Source organism: Oncorhynchus kisutch, linkage group LG16, assembly GCF_002021735.2.
Source record: "Oncorhynchus kisutch isolate 150728-3 linkage group LG16, Okis_V2, whole genome shotgun sequence".
Lineage (NCBI taxonomy): Eukaryota > Metazoa > Chordata > Actinopteri > Salmoniformes > Salmonidae > Oncorhynchus > Oncorhynchus kisutch.
Window position 1 is genome coordinate 45097860 of NC_034189.2, and position 25733 is coordinate 45123592.

General features: G+C 41.1%; 1 protein-coding gene and 1 long non-coding RNA gene across 2 annotated transcripts in view; one reads left to right on the plus strand and one right to left on the minus strand.

Annotated features, from left to right (window-relative positions):
• The window catches only part of LOC109879416 (multidrug resistance-associated protein 4), a 48870-nt gene extending 45462 nt beyond the window's left edge, over positions 1-3408 (minus strand). Inside the window, exon 1 of the mRNA XM_031792527.1 lies at positions 3055-3408. Within this exon, the coding sequence (XP_031648387.1) occupies positions 3055-3128 (74 nt within the window). The 5' untranslated portion in view covers positions 3129-3408. The remainder of the gene's footprint in view (positions 1-3054) is intronic.
• A 13613-nt stretch (positions 3409-17021) lies between these two features.
• On the plus strand, positions 17022-17505 carry LOC109879411 (uncharacterized). Its single transcript, XR_002253525.2, has 3 exons — positions 17022-17143; positions 17274-17311; positions 17413-17505. It is a non-coding gene; the product is annotated as an uncharacterized LOC109879411 (long non-coding RNA).
• Positions 17506-25733: the final 8228 nt, after the last annotated feature.

Below are 25733 nucleotides of genomic sequence, written 5' to 3' on the forward strand. Positions count from 1 at the left end.
GTCTGCACAACGCATCACCGGGGGCAAACTACCTGCCCTCCAGGACACCTACACCACCCGATGCTACAGGAAGGCCATAAAGATCATCAAGGACATCAACCACCCGAGCCACTGCCTGTTCACCCCGCTGTCATCCAGAAGGCGAGGTCAGTACAGGTGCATCAAAGCTGGGACCGAGAGACTGAAAAACAGCTTCTATCTCAAGGCCATCAGACTGTTAAACAGCCACCACTAACATTGAGTGGCTGCTGCCAACACACTGTCAATGACACTGACTCAACTCCAGCCACTTGATGTAAATATATCACTAGCCACTTTAAACAATGCTACCTTATATAATGTTACTTACCCTACATTACTCATCTCATATGCATACGTATATACTGTACTCTATATCATCGACTGCATCCTTATGTAATACATGTATCACTAGCCACTTTAACTATGCCACTTTGTTTACATACTCATCTCATATGTATATACTGTACTCGATATCATCTACTGTATCTTGCCTATGCTGCTCTGTACCATCACTCATTCATATATCCTTATGTACATATTCTTTATCCCCTTACACTGTGTATAAGACAGTAGTTTTTTGGAATTGTTAGTTAGATTACTTGTTCGTTATTACTGCATTGTCGGAACTAGAAGCACAAGCATTTCGCTACACTCGCATTAACATCTGCTAACCATGTGTATGTGACAAATAACATTTGATTTGATTTGATTTGCTAGTTCTAGCCTAATGTTAGCTAGCTAGTTAACATTGAAACTAGTTGGTTAGCTACCTGCAGATTCATGCAGGGCAGGAACATTATGAGTTGGGATTATGGTTCATAGTTTAGCTAGCTAGCTACGTGTCTGAACAAAAGACTGCACTATACAAGTAACCATTTCACTGTACCGTTTACACCTTCTGTGTCCTGTGCATGTGACCAATAAACTTTGATATAGTGTGTGTTTACCAGAGACGGTAATATGAGGAACAACATGACTTGCACCAAAGTCAAGTTAGGATATAAGGTTAGGCCAATGAGACAGTGTCCAAGTAAAAAAAAAAAGTATCTGGTAGAATGCCTTGTTTTTATTTCATCACACTCACAACCGTAATCTATTATCTGCAATTAGCTTGCTATTAACTTGTAAATAATGATCTTGTTGTAAGCTTATTTTCCTGTAATAATTCATACAAATTAGCTGAAGTTAAGATGGTCAGCTATTTGATATGGTCATTAATTGAAGCAAACCAAAACATTGTTTAGAAAGTTGTATTTAGTTGCCTGGTTTGCTACATTGACACATACTAAATTCATGTTTAAAACAGATGGGTTTATTGGTGTCATGCAGCCTGTAGTTTTTGTGTTTATACTTTTTCATAATGACAATGACAAGTTTGATGTCGGACGACAATAGAATGTTCATGATGCTACTGTGATAACTGTCTACAGACATGTCAGTAAACGCAGTATAAACCAGCCTTTAGTCTTGAAATATTTGGTTGTTTAGTACACTTCTGCACTCACTCTGTTTAGCACATGGCCTCAAGTGTATCCTTAAAGAGATGGGAAGGGCTAAGGCTTACTTAAGAGGGTGTGAACTATGCTGAATGAGTGTAGACAAAGAGCTCTCCAGTAGGTGTACCAAAACATTCAAGGACCATTTTCTCAAAAGTGGGGTTACAAGTTAATCAACTTTCAAAGCATAAGCATAATTACTTTTCCATTGATCCTCTGTAGTGTAGCTCTGAGTCTTTACTTCTATCCAATTTAAAAAACACAATTTCAAATTTTGCTACATAAGACCGAATCGAGCCGCTAGGTCACAAATGGGCCATCTACTGCTCGACAGGCAGAGCCCATAAATGATTGGGAAATTCACCTAAAACACTTGTCAGGTATAGTTCACTTTTATGTCACTCAAATATACAATTAATGGTGGCCAATAGAGAGATATCTTGAGGCTACCCTCACTTATCTGTAATTACATGATCAATTTATGTTTGCTCATCATGCAGTTATTTGCTGTATAACTCTGATGATAGAGCTAAACATGCACAATTGTGTGGCATGGAATAATTGTAAATGTGTAGTTCTAACTATTCGTAGCATATCATACATTTTTTAAATTCCTAATATATTGTACGTTTGCAAATTCATAACATATCATACGAAAAGGACGATGGACATCCACAAATTAATACATCCATACAAAATGTTACATATCATACTAAATGGAGTGTATACTGTAGGATTTACATACATAATCATACAAAATGCTCTGAGACCAGGTTGCTTCAAGAGGTTAATGATACTGTATTACAATCAAATAGTTAATATCAACATTTACTTAACAATCCCTTGACTGTTGTTAATGGTTTTAGCAGGCAAATCAAATGCTCTGTAACTTATTGTGAACTTTTATTGATTTTCATAACAGCAAGCTAGGACTGATGGTTTGGTTAGCTAAACTATCAAGTCTGTTTGTTTGCTTATCAAGGCAACTACTGTAGCTAGCTTCTGGTAAACTTGCTAGCTACTTCAGTGCACATGCAGCAGCTACTATTCCTGGGATTCACATAAAACGCAGACACGTTACAAAGTACAGAACAAGACCAACAACATAAGATATGACATTAAGTTCAATTTTAAAAATCCCGCGAAAATTAAATAAAAGTGATATATAGGAAAGACACCAAGGGACAACAAAAACACTATTTACACACTATTCATATATACATATTTACATATACAGTAGTTAAATTAGATCTGTAGACAGAGGAGAGGGGCTGTGATACATTGCGTTTTTGTATCTGTTTTCTTTTAAGTTAAACTTGCTTTTTGCCTGAGTAAGCAGTAACCAATGGTGCAGAGCATTCAACTCGGGGCTCTATGTGTTCTCTGGAAAATAATGCAACTCCGTGAAAGGTCAGTTCCACTCCACTCGTTATTTTTCCATAGAACGCATAGCCAGCCCCTTGTTTATCCCTTACTAATCGGCTACTTTCAAAATATCGAGCTACAGTGTTAACTGTAAACAGCGTTGTATACTTACCAGAAAAACACCCGTGAAAATAAATTGGCTGTTGTTAATGGATTAAATTGCACATCTCTCTTCAGTTGTTCCATTGTTGTGTTCTGACACCATGCCAAAATGTGTAAATAAATAGACCGGTGAGGAGGAGTCTACCGTGTCCAGACGAATTCACATTCATTTTCTGTTTTCAAGGTTGTCAAACATCGTCTCAAGCTTTGTTTTACCATTGACAATTACATATGATTTTGTAATTGTATTTCGATTTCCAATCCTTACATATAATTATGTAATCTGATTTGCTTATTTCAGTCCCTGAATTGTTTAATCAAAGTTTTCGCCACCAGCTCGTTATATCGGCAATAAAAACTACAACCGGTCTGCCTGACCTGATAAGTCGAGAGCGCATATGCGCCCAGGGTTGCCAGGTGTTCCTGAATTTACAGCCCAATGACTACTTAAAACCCACACACAAGGCCTGAAAACTAGCCCACATTTTTTTTTCGCAGCAAGAGAGGAGTTGCCACATCAATAAACAATTTTTCCATAACGTTATTGAGCCAATTAAGAAGGAATCTCGATTTAACTTCTAATGACCTAAGCAAAATTCGGTTTTCCATCAAATGACTAATTATTGCGAGAAAATGTGACTAATAAATTTATTTGAATATGTCACAAGAGAAAATATAATTTGCCATTATTAAACTTTAAAATATGGATGTGCCTTTATTATGCGCCAGATGTTAAGACTGCAAACCATTATAAATGGCCTATCTGCAAGATAATTTCAATAGGCATAGTCTAGGCCTACTGACTAAAATCAGGGTTTATTGTTGTAATCCAACTTCGTCATGGTTCGGTTGGTTAGATGCAGGCATCGCCTTACAAAATGATATGACACAAAATCATTTTGGGCTATTAGCCCATACAAATGCATTGAATAGCAGATTCACTACATGAAACAAGAGATTGTCCCAAAATAAAGTGTCTGTCAGCAATTGCAATAGAACTGTGACCATAATCATAATTGATAACTTCCCATTTCCTGAACTAAACATGGCCATTAATATTTGCATAACAACACAAGGTTACAACAACAAACTGAAGTTATAGGCTATTTAGTAAACCGTTTGCCAGCTCCAGGTAGGCTATACAAGTGGCACAAATTTGCAACGACTCCAGATATAATAATTTCCACATATGTATTGTATAAAATGGTAGGCTAGCCTAACTATGAATATAAATAAATAGCCTAATTGATGGCCAACAGATGCAAATGTATAATTCTCCACATTTAATGTCAGTTTCATTCTGGACTTTTCCTCATAACAGAAAAACGCGAGGTAGTTCCTTAACTTCCATTTCAAATTGCCACTGGCGCAGCGCTTGAGATCCAAGAACTGAGCATGTGTAAAACCCTTCCCTTGATCATTTTTATTTTACATGTAACCTTTATTTAACTAGGCATGTCAGTTAAGAACAAATTCTTATTTACAATGATGGCCTACCCCGGCCAAACCTTGTCGACGCTGGGCTAATTGTGCACCTCCTTAATGGGACTCCCAATCCGGGCCAGGTGTGATACAGCCTGGATTCGAACCAGGGACTGTAGTGAAGCCTCTTGCACTGAGATGCAGTGCCATTAGACCGCTGCGACACTTTGGTTTACCAGAAGTAAAGTTGACATTAGAATGCAGTTTAAACCACCTCTGAGGGAATTTCTTGATGCGCATCAGTTCTAGCGTGTTAATATGTTTTATGGAAAAAGGGTTGGAAATAGGTGTCTCCATAATGACAATCTAAACAGTCTACCTGCACGTGCTGCTCTGTCTCCTTTCACACCTCTCACTCAGCTGTCTCAACACACACACACAGACACTCCTCCGTACTTCCCCACCACTCCCACTCACTCAAAAACAGGCTGCCTCACTGCCTGATAGTCAGCAGCAGCAGGTCACGGTGAAATATATATTTGTATGAAATTGCCGTGGCGGCCGCGTGCAATTTAGAAGCAGCCCAAATGCCAATACATTTTCACCCGCGACATATTTTTTGAAAGTACCCCAATGTGTTCAAAAACAGCAGACATGGCAACCCTGTGTGCACCCAGTTGCGGCACATGCACAGCAGGCCCAAGCTCGTTATCCCACTGAGGTATAATAAAAACATCTAAATCAAATGTATTGGTCACATGCACGTGTTTAGCCGATGTTGTTGCGGGTGTAGCGAAATTCTTGTGCTTCTAGCTCCGACAACATATACCCAAAATACACATACATCTAAGTAAGGAATGGATTAAGAATATATATACATATACACTACCATTCAAAAGTTTGGGGTCACTTAGAAATGTCCTTGTTTATGAAAGAAAAATGATTGTTTTGTCCATTAAAATAACATCAAATTGATCAGAAATACAGTGTAGACATTGTTAATGTTGTAAATGACTATTGTAGCTGGAAATGGCTGATTGTTTATGGAATATCTACATAGGCCCATTATCAGCAACCATCACTCCTTTGTCCCAATGGTCCGTTGAATAAGCTAATACAAGTTGATCATTTTAAAAGACTAATTGATCATTATGAAACCCTTTTGCAAGTATGTCAGCACAGCTAAAAACTGAATCCATTTCAAATCAGCCATTTCCAGCTATAATAGTCGTTTACAACATTAACAATGTTTTTACTCTATTTCTGATCAATTTGGTGTTATTTTAATGGACAAAAAAATAGATTTTCTCTCAAAAACAATGACATTTCTAAGTGACCCCAAACTTTTGAATGGTAGTGAATGTCAGAGCGGTATTGGACTAAGATACAGTGGCATAGTATAGAATACAGTATATACATATGAGATGGGTGATGCAATATTTACACACAATTAAAGTGACTAAGATACCGTAGAATAGTATAGAGTACAGTTCATACATATGAGATGAGTAATGCAAGACATTGAGACATTATTAAAATGGCTAGTGTTTCATATCCTTACAGTGGCCAGTGATTCCTAATCTATGTCGATAGGCAGCTGCCTCTGATGTGCTAGTGATGGCTGTTTAGCAGTCTGATGGCCTTGAGATAGAAGCTGTTTTTCAGTCTCTCGGTCCCAGCTTTGATGCTCCTGTACTGACCTCGCCTTCTGGATGATAGCAGGGTGAACAGGCAGTGGCTCGGGTGGTTGATGTCCTTGATGAACTTTTTGGCCTTCCTATGGCATCGGGTGCTGTAGGTGTCCAGGAGGGCGGGAAGTTTGCCCCCGGTAATGCGTTGGGCAGACCTCACCACCCTCTGGAGAGCTTTGCGGTTGTGGGCGGTGCAGTTGCAGTTGCCGTACCAGGCGGTGATACAGCCCGACAGAATGCTCTCAATTGTGCATCTGTAAAAGTTTGTGAGCGTCTTAGGTGTTAAGACACATTTCTTTAGCCTCCTGAGGTTGAAGAGACACTTCAAGAGACACTCCTTCTTCACTACACAGTCTGGGTGGACCATTTAAGTTTGTCAGTGATGTGTACACCGAGGAACTTGAAGCTTTCCACCTTCTCCATTGCGGTCCCATCGATGTGGATAGGAGGGTGCTCACTCTGCTGTTTTCTGACATCCACGATCATCTCCTTAGTTTTGTTGACGATGAGTGAGAGGTTATTTTCCTGGCACCACACTCCCAGAACCCTCACCTCCTCCCTGTAGGCTGTCTCATCGATGTTAGTAATTAAGCCTACTACTGTTCTGTCGTCTGCAAACTTGATGATTGAGTTGGAGGCGTGCTTGGCCACGTAGTCATGGGTGAACAGGGAGAACAGGAGGGGGCTGAGCATGCACCCTTGTTGGGCCCCAGTGTTGAGAATCAGTGAAGAGGTGGTGTTGTTTCCTATCTTCACCACCTGGGGGAGACCCGTCAGGAAGTCCAGGACCCAGTTGCACAAAGTGGGGTTGAGACCCAGGGCCTCGAGCTTGATAATGAGCTTGGAGGGTAATATGGTCTCGAATGCTGAGCTATAGTCAATGAACAGCATTCTTACATAGGTATGCCTCTTGTCCAGATGGGGCAGGGCAGTGTGATTGGGTGGCGATTGCATCGTCTGTGGATCTATTGGGGCAGTAAGCAAAATGAAGTGGGTCTAGGGTTGCAGGTAAAGTGGAGGTGATATGATCCTTGACTAGCCTAAAATTACATACCCAAATGGGGCGGCAGGGTAGCCTTGTGGTTAGAGCATTGGACTAGTAACCGGAAGGTTGCGAGTTCAAACCCCTGAGCTGACAAGGTACAAATCTGTCGTTCTGCCCCTGAACAGGCAGTTAACCCACTGTTCCTAGGCCGTCATTGAAAATAAGAATGTGTTCTTAACTGACTTGCCTGGTTAAATAAAGGTAAAAAATAAATAAAAAAACTGCCTCTAGCTCAGGACCTGAAGCAAGGATATGCATTTTTCTTGATACCACTTGGAAGGAAACGCTTTGAAGTTTGTGGAGATGTGAAATTAATATAGGAGAATATAACACATTAGATTTGGTAAAATAAAATGCAAGAGAAATGCTCTAATGTACAGTATTATTCCAGCCCAAGCGCAATTTAGATTTTGGCCACTAGATGGCAGCAGTGTACGTGCAAAGTTTTAGACTGATCCAATAAACCATTGTGTTTCTGTACGAAATGTTGTATCAAGACTGCCTAAATGTGCCTAATAGGTTTATTAATAACTTTTCAAGTTCATAACTGTGCACTCTCCTCAAACAATAGCATGGTATTCTTTCACTGTAACAGCTACTGTAAATTGGACAGTGCAGTTAGATTAACAAAAATTGAAGCTTTCTCCCATATCAGATATGTCTATGTCCTGGGAAATGTTCTTGTTACTTACAACCTCATGCTAATCGCATTAGCCTACGTTAGCTCAACCGTCCCGTGGGGGATCCACCGATCTTGTAGAGGTTTTACATGTCTACTCACGCCATTCACAGAGAAGGAGAGTCCACAGTCCTTGATAGCGGGCCGCGTTGGGGGCACTGTATTATCCTTAAAGCAACGGGAGAAGGTGTTCAGCCTGTCCGGAAGCTAGACATCGGTTTCCACGACGTGGCTGGTTTTCCATACTCCAGCAAGCATTTTAGCCAGGTAGCCTAGGAAAACAAAAACTAAAAGCATGTAGGCCTACTGTATGACATAGTCATAGACCATTTCGTCCAAAGGAAAGAGATGGCATTGCCATTTCTCTACAAGTAGGGTGAGTCAACATGTTTTTTTGTACTTGCTCGCGCACACACACAAACACACACAAACCAGTACTATTGACAGCAACATCATACTTAGCAGGCATTGATTGGACATAATAGTTTTTGGTATCTTTTAGTTGTCACTGTATTCAACTAAGCATAGGTGATTTGATGAGGTGATTTGATTTGATGATGCTGAAATGTTGAAGTTGAAATGGTGCTGGAATAGTGGAGGCAGCTCCTATTTTCTTTTCAACTAGCGGTAACTTTCTGTGGTTCTAAGTCAATAGTTGTTTAGTAGTCCAAAAATTTCAGAAACATTAAACTTGCTTGACCATGCTGTGTAGGTCATGTAAATGTTTGTTACATGCAATATGCTTTATGGACTTCACCGGATAGATGTTGCTCTCCGGTTTTGAGATGAAACAAAGATGTGATTGAATTTATTCTGCCACTGTGTCTTATTGTCTCAGCCTTCTGCCTATACAGTGCCTTCAGAAAGTATTCAGACCTCTTGACTTTTTCCACATTTTGTTAAATAACAGACTAATTCTAAAATGTATTAAATAATTTGTTTCCCTCAGCAATATACACATAATACCCCATAATGACAAAGCGAAAACAGTTTTTTAAAAGAAATTGTTTAAAATGTCTATCAAATAAAAAACAGAAATACCTTATTTACATAAGTATTCAGACCCTTTGCTATGAGACTCGAAATTGAGCTCAGGTGCATCCTCTTTCCATTGACCATCCTTGAGATGTTTCTACAACTTGATTGGAGTCCAGCTGTGGTAAATTCAATTGATTGGACATGATTTGGAAAGGCACACACCTGTCTATATAAGGTTCCACAGATGCACCGTGCATGTCAGAGCAAAAACCAAGGCATGAGGTCGAAGGAATTGTCCGTAGAGCGCCGAGACAAGATTGTGTCAAGGCACAGATCTGGGGAGAAGGGCCTTGGTCAGGAAGGTGACCAAGAACCCAAATACCACATACACACTTTAAGACTACATAGAAGCACACATGCACTACCCTGTACGCTTACGTTAATGCAGGACCCGCACTGCAAGCAGGGAGAGGTACGTGTTACCATGTATTACACTGAGGTTTTAGTGTAAACAAAGTTGATGTAAACACACATGGGAACACCTGTATAAATGCACAAAGACAGACTTACATTTGAAGTCGGAAGATTACATACACTTAGGTTGGAGTCATTAAATCTTGTTTTTCAACCACTTGTTAAAAAACTATAGTTTTGGCAGGTTGGTTAGGACATCTACTTAGTGCATGACACAAGCCATTTTTCCAACATTTGTTTACAGACAAATGATTTCACTTATAATTCACTGTATCACAATTCCAGTGGGTCAGAAGTTTACATACACTAAGTTGACTGGGACTTTAAACAGCTTGGAAAATTCAAAAACAAATTGTGTCGTGGCTTTAGAAGCTTCTGAAAGGCTAATTTATTTATTTAATTTATTTTTATTTTACCTTCATTTAACCAGGTAGGCAAGTTGAGAACAAGTTCTCATTTACAATTGCGACCTGGCCAAGATAAAGCAAAGCAGTTCGACAGATAAAACGACACAGAGTTACACATGGAGTAAAAACAAACATACAGTCAATAATGCAGTATAAACAAGTCTATATACAATGTGAGCAAATGAGGTGAGAAGGGAGGTAAAGGCAAAAAAGGCCATGATGGCAAAGTAAATACAATATAGCAAGTAAAATACTGGAATGGTAGCTTTGCAATGGAAGAATGTGCAAAGTAGAAATAAAAAATAATGGGGTGCAAAGGAGCAAAATAAATTAATTAATTAAAATTAAATACAGTTGGGAAAGAGGTAGTTGTTTGGGCTAAATTATAGGTGGGCTATGTACAGGTGCAGTAATCTGTGAGCTGCTCTGACAGTTGGTGCTTAAAGCTAGTGAGGGAGATAAGTGTTTCCAGTTTCAGAGATTTTTGTAGTTCGTTCCAGTCATTGGCAGCAGAGAACTGGAAGGAGAGGCGGCCAAAGAAAGAATTGGTTTTGGGGGTGACTAGAGAGATATACCTGCTGGAGCGTGTGCTACAGGTGGGAGATGCTATGGTGACCAGCGAGCTGAGATAAGGGGGGACTTTACCTAGCAGGGTCTTGTAGATGACATGGAGCCAGTGGGTTTGGCGACGAGTATGAAGCGAGGGCCAGCCAACGAGAGCGTACAGGTCGCAATGGTGGGTAGTATATGGGGCTTTGGTGATAAAACGGATTGCACTGTGATAGACTGCATCCAATTTGTTGAGTAGGGTATTGGAGGCTATTTTGTAAATGACATCGCCAAAGTCGAGGATTGGTAGGATGGTCAGTTTTACAAGGGTATGTTTGGCAGCATGAGTGAAGGATGCTTTGTTGCGAAATAGGAAGCCAATTCTAGATTTAACTTTGGATTGGAGATGTTTGATATGGGTCTGGAAGGAGAGTTTACAGTCTAACCAGACACCTAAGTATTTGTAGTTGTCCACGTATTCTAAGTCAGAGCCGTCCAGAGTAGTGATGTTGGACAGGCGGGTAGGTGCAGGTAGCGATCGGTTGAAGAGCATGCATTTAGTTTTACTTGTATTTAAGAGCAATTGGAGGCCACGGAAGGAGAGTTGTATGGCATTGAAGCTTGCCTGGAGGGTTGTTAACACAGTGTCCAAAGAAGGGCCGGAAGTATACAGAATGGTGTCGTCTGCGTAGAGGTGGATCAGGGACTCACCAGCAGCAAGAGCGACCTCATTGATGTATACAGAGAAGAGAGTCGGTCCAAGAATTGAACCCTGTGGCACCCCCATAGAGACTGCCAGAGGTCCGGACAGCAGACCCTCCGATTTGACACACTGAACTCTATCAGAGAAGCAGTTGGTGAACCAGGCGAGGCAATCATTTGAGAAACCAAGGCTGTCGAGTCTGCCGATGAGGATATGGTGATTGACAGAGTCGAAAGCCTTGGCCAGATCAATGAATACGGCTGCACAGTAATGTTTCTTATCGATGGCGGTTAAGATATCGTTTAGGACCTTGAGCGTGGCTGAGGTGCACCCATGACCAGCTCTGAAACCAGATTGCATAGCAGAGAAGGTATGGTGAGATTCGAAATGGTCGGTAATCTGTTTGTTGACTTGGCTTTCGAAGACCTTAGAAAGGCACGGTAGGATAGATATAGGTCTGTAGCAGTTTGGGTCAAGAGTGTCCCCCCCTTTGAAGAGGGGGATGACCGCAGCTGCTTTCCAATCTTTGGGAATCTCAGACGACACGAAAGAGAGGTTGAACAGGCTAGTAATAGGGGTGGCAACAATTTCGGCAGATAATTTTAGAAAGAAAGGGTCCAGATTGTCTAGCCCGGCTGATTTGTAGGAGTCCAGATTTTGCAGCTCTTTCAGAACATCAGCTGAATGGATTTGGGAGAAGGAGAAATTTATTTTATTTATTTTATTTTACCTTTATTTAACTAGGCAAGTCAGTTAAGAACAAATTCTTATTTTCAATAACGGCCTAGGAACAGTGGGTTAACTGCCTGTTCAGGGGCAGAACGACAGATTTGTACCTTGTCAGCTCGGGGATTTGAACTTGCAACCTTTCGGTTACTAGTCCAACGCTCTAACCACTAGGCTACCCTGCCTAGTGGGGAGGCTTGGGCGAGTTGCTGTTGGGGGTGCAGTGCTGTTGTCCGGGGTAGGAGTAGCCAGGTGGAAAGCATGGCCAGCCGTAGAAAAATGCTTATTGAAATTCTCAATTATGGTGGATTTATCAGTGGTGACAGTGTTTCCTATCTTCAGTGCAGTGGGCAGCTGGGAGGAGGTGTTCTTATTCTCCATGGACTTTACAGTGTCCCAGAACTTTTTTGAGTTAGTGTTGCAGGAAGCAAATTTCTGCTTGAAAAAGCTAGCCTTGGCTTTTCTAACTGCCTGTGTATAATGATTTCTAGCTTCCCTGAACATCTGCATATCACGGGGGCTGTTCGATGCTAATGCAGAACGCCATAGGATGTTTTTGTGTTGGTTAAGGGCAGTCAGGTCTGGGGAGAACCAAGGGCTATATCTGTTCCTAGTTCTAAATTTCTTGAATGGGGCATGTTTATTTAAGATGGTTAGGAAGGCATTTAAAAAAAATATCCAGGCATCCTCTACTGACGGGATGAGATCAATATCCTTCCAGGATACCCCGGCCAGGTCGATTAGAAAGGCCTGCTCGCAGAAGTGTTTCAGGGAGCGTTTTACAGTGATGAGTGGAGGTCGTTTGACCGCTGACCCATTACGGATGCAGGCAATGAGGCAGTGATCGCTGAGATCTTGGTTGAAGACAGCAGAGGTGTATTTAGAGGGGAAGTTGGTTAGGATGATATCTATGAGGGTGCCCGTGTTTAAGGTTTTGGGGAGGTACCTGGTAGGTTCATTGATAATTTGTGTGAGATTGAGGGCATCAAGTTTAGATTGTAGGATGGCTGGGGTGTTAAGCATGTTCCAGTTTAGGTCACCTAGCAGCACGAACTCTGAAGATAGATGGGGGGCAATCAGTTCACATATGGTGTCCAGAGCACAGCTGGGGGCAGAGGGTGGTCTATAGCAGGCGGCAACGGTGAGAGACTTGTTTTTAGAGAGGTGGATTTTTAAAAGTAGAAGTTCAAATTGTTTGGGTACAGACCTGGATAGTAGGACAGAACTCTGCAGGCTATCTTTGCAGTAGATTGCAACACCGCCCCCTTTGGCAGTTCTATCTTGTCTGAAAATGTTGTAGTTTGGAATTAAAATGTCTGAGTTTTTGGTGGTCTTCCTAAGCCAGGATTCAGACACAGCTAGAACATCCGGGTTGGCAGAGTGTGCTAAAGCAGTGAATAGAACAAACTTAGGGAGGAGGCTTCTAATGTTAACATGCATGAAACCAAGGCTATTACGGTTACAGAAGTCGTCAAAAGAGAGCGCCTGGGGAATAGGAGTGGAGCTAGGCACTGCAGGGCCTGGATTCACCTCTACATCGCCAGAGGAACATAGGAGGAGTAGAATAAGGGTACGGCTAAAAGCTATGAGAATTGGTCGTCTAGAACGTCTGGAACATAGAGTAAAAGGAGGTTTCTGGGGGCGATAAAATAGCATCAAGGTATAATGTACAGACAAATGTATGGTAGGATGTGAATACAGTGGAGGTAAACCTAGGTATTGAGTGATGAAGAGAGAGATATTGTCTCTAGAAACATCGTTGAAACCAGGAGATGTCATTGCATGTGTGGGTGGTGGAACTAATAGGTTGGATAAGGTATAGTGAGCAGGACTAGAGGCTCTACAGTGAAATAAGCCAATAAACACTAACCAGAACAGAAATGGACAAGACATATTGACATTAAGGAGAGGCATGCTTAGTCGAGTGATCAAAAGGGTCCGGTGAGTGGAGAGGTTGGTTGGTGATTTAGACAGCTAGCCAGGGCATCGGTAGCAAGCTAGCATAGGATGGAGGTCTGTTGTTAGCCACCTCTTGCGTTCCGTCAGTAGATTAGTGGGGTTCCGTGTGGTAGAGGGGATTAATCCAAATCACACAACAACAACAAAAATAAAAACAATAGATATAGTTATGGAGGCCCAAGAAGAAAACATAATAATAATAATAAAAAAAGAAAAAAATTGTCCGATTGTCTATTCAGATAGCAGCCGGTAAGACAGCTAACGGTTAGCAGGCCGCAGATGGGCGTTCAGGTAACGTCGCGACGGAGGAGCCAGCCGAATAACTCCTTCGGGTAGATAACGTCGGCAGTCCAGTTGTGAAGGCCCGGTGGGGCTCCGCGAAGGCAGTAAAACGGGTCCGGATAGGTGACTGCAGCCCAGGTGTGATTGATGGAACTCAGGAGTGATTGACGGAGCTTGCTAGCTCCGGAATAATTGATGTTTGCTCCGGAATCGACGAAGGCCGATAGTCACACGAATAGCAGCTAGCTAGCTGTGAGATCCGGGTATGAATGTCCAGAGAGCAGTCGAAATCCAGGGACATGGAGAGAAAAATTGGTTCGGTATGTTCCGTTCCGAGCCGCGCTGCGCCGTACAGAACTGGCGATAGATTTTCGAGCTAAAGGATAGCTGATGACCACAAACCGTGGTTAGCTGAATACTAACGATTTGCCAGTAAAGGAGCTAACTAGCTTCTGAACTAGCTTCTGGATTAGCTTCTGGCTAGTTTCAGGCTAGCTTCTTGGAGTTTCTGGCTAGCTTCTTGGAGGATTACAGATCTGAGGTAAATAATACTTTTTTATAAATATACATTGGTGAGGCGGGTTGCAGGAGAGTGTTTTGAAGATGAGTTGATGGAAAATAAAAATAAAATGTATGTGAAAAAGTTGTAAATATATATATATACAGGACACGACAAGACGAGGACAAAAGACGTCTGAACTGCTATGCCACCTTGGTGACATCATTTGAGTCAATAGGAGGTGTACCTGTGGCTGTATTTCAAGGCCTACCTTCAAACTCAGTGCCTCTTTGCTTGACATTATGGGAAAATCAAAAGAAAATCAGCCAACACCTCCAAAAAAACATTTGGAGACCTCCACAAGTCTGGTTCATCCTTGGGAGCAATTTCCAAACACCTGAAGGTACCACGTTCATCTGTACAAACAATAGCACGCAAGTATAAACACCATGGGACCAAGCAGCTGTAATACCGCTCAGGAAGGAGACGCATTCTGTCTCCTAGAGATTAACATATTTTGGTGCGAAAAGTGTAAATCAATCCCAGAACAACAGCAAAGGACCTTGTGAAGATGCTGGAGGAAACAGGTACAAAAGTATCTATATCCACAGTAAAATGAGTCCTATATCAACATAAGCTGAAAGGCCGCTCAGCAAGGAAGAAGCCACTGCTCCAAAACCACTATAAAAAGTAAGACTACGGTTGGCAACTGCACATGGGGACAAATGTCGTACTTTTTGGAGAAATGCCCTCTGGTCTGATGAAACAAAAATAGAACTGTTTGGCCATTATGACCACCGTTATGTTTGGAGGAAAAAGTGGGAGGCTTGCAAGCTGAAGAATACCATCCCAACCGCGAAGCATGAGGGTGGGAGCATCATGTTGTGGGTGCGCTTTGCTGCAGGAGGGACTGGTGCTTATCACAAAATAGATGGCATCATGAGGTAGGAAAATTATGTGGATATATTGAAGCAACATCTCAAGACATCAGTCAGGAAGTTAAAGCTTGGTCGCAAATGGGTCTTCCAAATGGATAATGACCCCAAGCACACTTCCAAAGTTGTGGCAAAATGGCTTAAGGACAACAAAGTCAAGGTATTGGAGTGGCCATCACAAAACCCTGACCGTAATCCTATAGAAATTGTGTGGGCAGAACTGAAAAAGCGTGTGCGAGCAAGGGGGCCTACAAACCTGACTCAGTTACACCAGCTCTGTCAGGAGGAATGGGACAAAATTCACCCAACTTATTGTGGGAAGCTTGTAGAAGGCTACCCGAAACGTTTGACCCAAGTTAAACAATTTAAAGGCAATGCTACCAAATACTAATTGAGTGTATGTCAACTTCTGACCCACTGGCAATGTGATAAAAGAAATAACAGCTGAAATAAATCACTCTCTCTACTATTATTCTGACATTTCATATTCTTAAAATAAGGTGGTAATCCTAACTGACCTAAGACAGGGATTTTTACTAGATTCAGACACTTACGTCAGCTCCACTAGAACCCTGGGGACCTCTGGGACCTGGAGGACCAGGTGGACCCTGTCAACGTAAACAATCAACAATAACACCATGTCAACATAAACAATCAACAATAACACCATGTCAGGAATGTCAGGAATTGTGAAAAAGTGAGTTTAAATGTATTTGGCTAAGGTGTATGTAAACTTCCGACTTCAACTGTATACATTACATGCAAACTCCAGATGTTTGGTGAGGTGTGACTTTCGTGTGTCAGTTTCAGGGTCACATGGTGAAATGGGGGACGTACATTGAACTCCAGCGCTCTGGGGTCGACATCACCTCCCTGCTGAAGAGGGAAGACGAGGAGGGGCCACAAGCCCCAGGAGCAGAGACTGAAAGCCGCTCGCTGCACCCTCTCGCAGAATTCAGTGGTCTCTCACACCTCCTCCATACGCTCTGTTAAAGATGGAACTGAACAGCTTCCTGTGCCCCCCCCCACTTCCGGTTCATCCCTTAGATACAGTCGCTAGGAGCATTTTCACCCTGTGTCCCTGATTATATTTTGTAGCAAAGCAGTGAGTGAAGAAAAAGTTACCTGTGTTTGCTCTTTTTGTCCACAAGAAGGCAGTGCGTACAAACCTTTAGTAGAAGTTTGCCAGACACTGCAAATTCCATCATACGTAATATCTCAGACAGCACTGACACGATTTTGACGACACTTGGGTGAATGATGTCTTGCCATAGAGATTCAGCATTTACACAATTACACTGATTTGGCCCAAGGCAGTAGCTATAATAATTAACTGAAATTCTTTAGTAACACGCAATATATATATTTTTTGCAACAGCAAAGTCATACTTCCCTTAAAAAAAAGTTAATTTGTATCTTGTTGACATGCTCAGATTCCCCAACACAGGAGTTGTGTAAGTTCTCAACGTCCCTCGTGCTTGAACCTCTGCAGAGTTTCTCCTACACAGAGTGCACAGAATGACTCACTTTGAACAGTTATCATGCATCATTTTATTTGCAGTGGCTTTAATGAATAGCCCCCATTAAATCCTATGATGTTTGTGTAATGCAGGCAGAGCCTGTCCAGACAGTAGTCGAGGAGAGCCGCTCGGAGGGGACCATCGCCGTCGGCCTCTATGTCAAGTACCTGAAGGCAGGCGCCAACATCCTGGTGTTGATAGGAGTTGTATTACTCCAGTTCCTAGCTCAGGTAATGACATCATAACCCCAGTACAACTACATGGTCAAAAACAGAAGTAGTAGTGCGTGCGGAAGAAACTCAATCTGATGACGACTTCATTAAATGATATAGGTCTACTAACATGTGTTTTTGTGTGCAGGCAGCATACATTCTACAGGACTGGTGGCTGGCATATTGGTAAGACGTTTTAATTTCACTGTTCATTTCCAGTCATGCAACTGTCATGTTACCCTTTTAACATGCTGTGTTGGGACTGGCTCTGTCTCTGTGATTGACAGGGCAGGAGAGCAGGAGAAGCTCAATGTTAACGGCACTGTGACCGTCCAAAATGGTGTCAACGTCACTGAAGAGCTGAGCCTGGATTTCTACCTCGGCATTTACGCAGGTGAGACACCGTAGAAACCCTACTCTGGAAATTGTTTTGCTTTCCTACTAAGGAAATTCTCAATAACAGCATTTTGGCAGTTAAATGAAACAGTAAAAACATTTTTTTAAATATAAAATGCAATTTTGTAATATGGTTTTCGAACACTAATTTGTTTACAGGCATGATAGCTGTAATTTTTGTTTGATGCAGCCCGTTGTCAATAAGCCACTTGTCTTTTCTCAATAAGAAAGCATGTGAATGCATCCAGCTGGTAATTACCAACTTCCCACTTGGTTATGAATGCAACATAAGACTGGGAGGCATCTACTAGTAGACAAAAGTGTGAGTGTTTCTTCCTCCCAGCTTTGCGTGTCCTCACCTGTCTGTTGGTCTTGGCTCTGTAGTACAGACGAGCTGATCCAGAAGACGATACGAGACAATTTCAGGGAGTGCAACTGTGCTCACCATCGCCCACCGCCTCAACACCATCATAGACAGCGACCGCATTCTGGTGAGAGCTCTCCAGTCACAATGATCACCCAACACGTCCAACTGGATACGTCCAACTACTCTTCAGTATTCCAATGTAGTTTTTTCCTTAAATACACTGGTTTTCATTTAATGTCCAATCAACAGTGCCTTATCACCCAGCAAAAACTACATGTTGGAAACTCCATTTGGACAGGAATCTGCAAAGAGGTGGATCGGCTTGGTCCAGTGTGCCACAGGATGAGTTGAGTTAAATCCACTGACGCAGTTGTAGAGATTTTTCCCCAAGCTAAAAAAGTTGGGAAACGTTAACTGTCCCTTATTTAGTTTTTATTTTATTTATCATTTAAACAAACATTCAATAACCAATCAATCAATTTCAAGAAATAACCATTGAGACCCATGGCAATTGATTGTATAATTGTGACTTGACTGATAAGTATTTTTTGCCAGACGACTTGTGTATACAATTTACAAGGACTCAAATTTAGCTGCACTAGCAGCTCCAAATATATTTACTGCATCTGCTGTAGCCACTGCATCAATGTACCAAATAGGGTTTGTGAATGTCTTCTGAAACTCAATACTCGGGTAGTTTGAATATGAATCCCACTAAATATTTAGTCAAAAGGGCAATTTCTCAGGCAACAATGTTGCAAATACTTTTCTAGCTTGTAATTGACTGTATGTGCCTTTTTTATATTCACATTGATCCTCATCGTCAGGTCTTGTCAGATGAGTTTACATGAATGAATATCACTTCTATTTCTGAGAGTGATTTTAAAGGCTAGATTCAATCTGTAGCGCAGAAGATCCCCATTATAGTATGATTGAAATGTAAAGGTCATTTCTGATTAAGCTGATGTGGCGTTTACCTAGAATACAGGAACGCGGGAACATTGCCTTTCAATCGCGTTATAGCGTGGAACTTCGTCCATACGGATTGAATAAAGCCCCTAATCGAACATGGTTATACAATTGTCAAAACATCTAATTTCCACGTTGGCATGGTGATATGTTTTTGTGAGGAAAGCCACAGGACTAGGCAGGTAGCCTAGTGGTCAGAGCGTTGGACTACTAACCGAAAGGTTGCACAATCGAATCCCCAAGCTAACAGCCTAAAAATCTGTCGTTCTGCCCCTGAACAAGGCAGTTAACCCACTGTTCCTAGGCTGTCAATGTAAATAACAATATGTTCATAACTGACTTGCCTAGTTAAATCAATTTTTAAAAATGAAAGTAGCACTCATAACAGGGGGATGTCCAATTGTATGCACAGATAATGTACACTTAGGCTTTTGTTCTAACCAATGGTTAGAACAAAACCCTGATTAAACGAATCAAAGACTTCAATCAAGACTCGATTAGTTGAATCAGGTGTGATTTTGTTTGGATAGAACAAAACCCTACCACACTGGCCCTCGGTGGATAAGAAACCATGCAGACTAACACACACACACACACCACCTTCAATTAATTATCTGAAAGCTGATTCACATTTGGGGCAGCAGGTATCCTAGTGGTTAGAGCGTTGGAATAGTAACCGAAAGGTTGCAAGATCGAATCCCTGAGCTGACAAGGTTAAAATCTGTTATTCTGCCCTTGAACAAGGCAGTTATCCAGGCCATCATTGAAAAGGGGGTTTGTTCTTAACTGACTTGCCTAGTTAAATAAAGATAAAATAAAATATTTGCTGTACTGCAATTCTTGTTAATTAGTTGAACTGGTCTTTCTAAAGCCTATCTGAAGAGAGTTGAACCATAGACATTTACATTCTGCATAGAGGGAGTGCTTTTAGTGCTACACTACCCTTTAAGTCCAACTTATGCCTTCGGAAAGTATTCAGTATTCAGTATTACTTTTTCCATATTTTGTTACGCATTATTCTAAAATGGATGAATCCCCCCCTCCATCTATACACAATCACAGAGCAAAAACAGGTTTTTAGAAAATGTATATAAACCAGAATTATCACATTTACACAAGTACCCTGTATGCAGTACTTTCTTGAAGCACCTTTGGCAGCAATTACAGCCTTGAGTCTTCTTGGGTATGGCGCTACAAGAATGGCACACCTGCATTTGGAGAGTTTTTCCCATTCTTCTCTGTAGATCCTCTCAAGCTCTGTCAGGTTGAATGGGGAGCGTTGCTGCACAGCTATTTTCAGGTCTCTTCAGAGATGTTCGATCGGGTTCAAGTCCGGGCTCTGGCTGGGCTACTCAATGACATTCAGTGACTTGTCCCAAAGCCACTCCTGCGTTGTCTTGGCTGTGTGCTTAGGGTCTTTGTCCTGTTGGAAGGTGAACGTTCGGCTCCAGTCTGAGGTCCTGAGCAGGTTTTCATCAAGGATCCTGACTAGTCTCCCAATCCCTCATGTGCCTTTTACTGAGGAGTGGCTTCCGTCTGGCCACTAGCATAGAGGCCTGATTGCAGAACTCCACCAGAGATTGTTGTCCTTCTAGAAGGTTCTCCCATTTCCACAGAGGACCTCAATAGCTCTGGCAGAGTGACCATCAGGTTCTTGGTTACCTCCCTGACCAAGGCCCTACTCACCCGATTGCTCAGTATGTTCTGTAATGTTACAGAACACACAGTAAATAGCTTAGTTACACTCCTGAAAATGACATCAACATTTTAGCATTTAGGGGAAATATCACAGGAACTTCATCTTCCTGAAGAATAATTCAAACATTTAATAAGGCTGATTCAGTAAGGAATTTGGTGTTTTGTTTACAATTACACCATGGCATTGTTGAATACTAGTTTCTGATTGGTTTGAAAGGCATTCTATTTCATTATAGCGCCCAGTACAGTGCATTCGGAAAGTATTCAGACCACTTGACTTTTTCCACAATATTTGCACATTATTCTGTTTCAAATTCTTCAAGCTCTGTGAAGATGGTTGTTGATCATTGTTAGACAGCCATTTTCAAGACATCCCATATATTTCCAAGCCAATTTAAGTCAAAACTGTAACTAAGCCACTCAGGAACATTCAATGTCGTCTTGGTAAGCAACTCCAGTGTATATTTTGCCTTGTGTTTTAAGTTATTGACCTGCTGAAAGGTGAATTTGTTTCACCAATGTCAGTTGGCAAGGAGACTGAACCAGGTTTTCCTCTAAGATTTTTCCTGTGCTTAGCTCTGTTCCTTGCCGATGACAAGTATACCCATAACATGATGCAGTCACCACCATGCTTGAAAATATGAATAGTGGTACTCAGTGATGTGTTGTTGGATTTGCCCAAAACGTAATTGTATTCAGGACATAAAGTTAATTTCTTTGCTACATTTTAGAAAGTGTTACTTTAGTGCCTTGTTGGAAACAAGATACATGATTTTGAATATTTTATTCTGTACAGACTTCCTTTTCACTCTGTCATTTAGGTTAGTATTGTGGAGTAAATACAATGTTGTTGATCCATCCTCAGTTCTTATACCACAGCCATGAACTCTACTGGTTTTAAAATCACCATTGCCTCATGGTGAAATCCCTGAGGGTTTTCCTTCCTCTCCGGCAACTGAGTTAGGAAGGACGCCTGTATCTTTGTAGTGACTGGGTCTATTTATACACGATCCAAAGTGAAATTAATAACTTTACCATGCTCAAAGGGATATTCAATGTCTGCTTTTTCTTAAAATATCTACCAATAGGTGCCCTTCTTTGCGAGGCATTGGAAAACCTCCCTGGTCTTTGTGGTTGAATCTGTGCTTGAAATTCACTACTCGATTGAGGGACCTCAAGATAATTGTAAGTGTGGGGTACAGAGACGAGGCAGTCATTCAATAATCATGTAAAACATTACTGCACACAGAGTAAGTCCAATAAGTATTAGGTGACCTAAGGACATTTTTTCTTCTTAACTTGTTTAGGCGTGGCATAACAAAGGGGTTGAAAACGTATTTACTCAAGACATTTCAGCTTTTCATTTTTAATTATTTTGTGACCATTGTGAAACCATACATCCCACTTCGATATTATGGAGTATTGTGTGCAGGCCAGTGACACTAAGTCTACATTTAATACATCTTGTATTCAGGCTGTAACACAACAAAATGTGGAAAAAGTCCTGGATTGTGAATACTTTCTGAAGGCACTTCAGCTTGCTTGCTTCAACAGAGATTATGCTTTTGGAATACGCTTGACATCAGCAAGTCCTCATACTGGTAAAGTTGTCAGTCAGACTTCTGTCATCACCACTGTAGATGCAAGTAAATCAAACAGAATTTGGACACAAGCTAACTATCAGGGTATGAACTAGATGGCTAACTAGACATATTGACATATTTTATTAGTTTGCTAGACAATTTGACATGGTCAGGGCCAGCTCTAGCTTTCTGGGGGCCCTAAGCAAGATTTGGTTCCCCCCCCAACCCCACACCTTGCAGCAAAACTTTTTAGTTGCCCACTTATTGACTGTAGAGAGAGAAATTTAGGTTTGAAAATTAAATTTCCTGCAATTCTACACATTAATCAATGTAGCCTATTATGTCTGTCAGCAGAAATCATGATTAAACACTCTTAAAAACAATGTGTCACGACATGGCCCTTTTGGGTGTACATCGTGGCTCCCCCCTATCTCGCATAAGGTTTTACAACAGTCACAAATTCCTGGTAGAAACTCTCAGTATGGTGGGAGAGAGCCTACGGAGAACAAAGACATTCTCCTTGCCAAAAGGGAGTGTGAGTGGTCCGTGGACACTTAAGGGACAGTCATGTGGAGTGTGTTTCATGTGGTGATCTCATGAAGGACAGGAAACACACATTACTGTGTCTTTGGTTGTGTACACTTCTCCATTATGGGGTTTACATCTAAATGTTGTGAAACGTATATGATTACATATGAAACTATTTGTGAAAAGTTGAAATGTGATGTTTTAGCCCTCTAAATGAGAGTGTGGGTTTTTAAAAGAAAGTTTAACTAGTCAGTGGACACGTCCCCGTGAGTACAGACATTTACTTTGGCGTCATGGAACGCCCCCTTCTTCCACAGAGTATAAAACCACTTGACAAAATGTACATTAGATCAGAAAACATGAAGCGGTAGCTACATGTTGAAATGATTGGCAACTGTGCCAAAGAGACCCACGGTAAGCCGGACGTCTCGAATAGTTAAGAAGACTAGAAAACATGGAGCTGACGCCTCATGCTGAAACAGTTAAGAACTACAACTCTACCAAAGGACAAGACAGGGAACATGGATATCATTCCCACCTTGAAATCGCTAAGAAATCTACAAACGAAATAACAATTATTCAGACTGTAGCTGTTTAAATACTTTAGTCTGGTAAACGCATTCGTTCTAAGATCATTTCTGAATGGTACTCTGAAGTATCCATTCTAACAACCTATGACTTTGATCTCAGGAGGACAAACCAGAGGCGCCATGTCGACCGACTATCCAGCAGATGGACCAGAAAATCGCAGAGGGGGACAACAAAGGTAGACACTCGTAAATATGTAAATTGCTATTTCTTTTCGAATGAGCAGGTGTTCATGTTCAAAGTATTAGCAATTTCTAGGTATGTCGTGAACCCACTCTGTGTTTCCCGCTCTTGAACTGCCCCACCCCTTTGTCTACCAAGCCGTCATATCGGTTGTCCGCTAGGGACCTTCTTTGTATCATGTAGTAACCAATATATTACCTATTGTGTGTGTGTTTATGTAATTCTGTGATTAATTAAGTTAGTAAATAAATAATTAAGCCAATTTGTATATCGCTGATTCATGATTCTATGCTAGGATTCGTGCAGATATCCAAGGGTTGCGACATTCAGTAATGAGACTGATGAAGTAAAATTCCTTAATAAGAGACTTTTGATAAGATGTGAAAAAATCTGAAGAGTTATAGTAGGGAAATGAATACACTATAAACATTTGTCCGTGGTGCCCCAAATTCCTAGTTAATTAAAGTGGCATCACGTAATTAAAGTACAGAGAATTGATTTGATAATATACAGTCGTCACATTTAATGATAGTCAAATACACAACTTGGCCTTTCGCATGGTAATCATTGACTTGTGCTGAACTTGCTTCCAGTTTGGACGTTACGCACTTCAGCACTCGGTGATTCCGTTCTGAGAGCTTGTGTGGCCTACCACATTGACGAACTGACTTGTTGGAAAGGTGGCATCCTATGACGGTGCCACGTTGAAAGTCACTGAGCTCTCCAAAGTTTGTCTATGGAGACAGCATGGCTGTGTGCTTGATTTTATATACCTGTCAGCAACGGGTGTGGCTGAAATAGCTAAATCCACTCATTTGAAGGGGTGTCCACATACTTTTGTATATATGATGGTTTGGGTTAACTGAACTAGCAGGTTTGTTTGTTTGGTTACCAAGGCAACTACTATAGCTATCTACTTAAGTGGATGTTGAACACATTTCTACCTGCAACTGAACATATTTCTAGCGGCAAATGTGTTAAATTATAGCAATAGTATAGAAGTTTAGCTACTGCACATGCCACAGCTACTCTTCCTGGGATCCACATAAAATGTACAAATACATGACAGAGTACAGAACAGTAATAGACAAGAACACCATAAGATATTAAATATCTAAACTAAATAAGTTATATAGGAAAGACACCAAGCGACAACAAACATACTATTAATATAAACATATATACAGTACAGGCGCTGTGATACATTCATTTACATTCTAAACTTGCTTTTTGCCTGAGTAAACTCTGGTGCAGAGCATTCAACTCGGGGCTCTATGCGTTCTCTGGAAAATAATGCAACTCGGTGGAAGGCGAGTTCCACTCCTCTAGCACTCATTGTGGAACACACCTATGGAGCCAGATACCTGCCAAAAGGTTTAACGTACGTTTAACGTTTAAAAAAAAAGGTTTAACGTTCTTACTATCGTTAGGATAGTAAGAAAATACATATGTAAATTGTTAGGATCGTAAAAAAAGCCATGCGGGAAACACAAACGTTAAAATAGATCTGTAAACGTACAATCCCTATGTTACAACTATGAATTAACATTCCATTTTTACGTCTCCCTTTACTTGGTTACAGATCTTTTTTATGCGTACAAACTTTTGTCAGTAAAGTGGCACCTTCAAAGGACATGAACCAAACGTAGCTAGTCGAAGTTAACTAGTCAATCAAGCAACTCTAGCCCAGACGTTAGTTGCTTTGCTTCTGGTTTCATTGCAATAAAAAAAAGTCTAGAGCTCGTTTTAGAAGTGCATTCAATAACAATGTTATACCAGTAGATGATATAGTATAGGCTTGGGCCTTCAGCAAATGACTTGAGTGAGAATGACAAAGACACAGAAGAGCCTTGTCTAGAATATCCACCTGAACTTCAAAATAGAAAGTAAATATGATTTAGGGTAGGCCTATTCCGTTATCTAAATATGCCATGCTGTTGTGTGTTATTTAAATGGCCAAATAATTGCCTACATTTATTTTTATAGCTGCACTTGTTCCAGTATTTGGGAGCACGGACTGTAGGTCTTATATTAGCCATTTTGACTGTTGTATTAGTGAATTCCACTCTGTCTGTAGGCTTGTTATAGCCATTTGCATTGCACAACCCCATCCCGTAGAGGCTATATCCATATCAATAAATGAGACAAAACACCATATTAAGTCTTGGTTGTAACCTGTCCTGAGTGAAATAGCCAAGGAGTGCCAAATGGTCAAGACTATCTATAGCCTGTTCTTATTGCCAGATCTGTTTTCCCTATCCGCCACTGCATGTGCCTCTTCAACTATTTTGTTTAC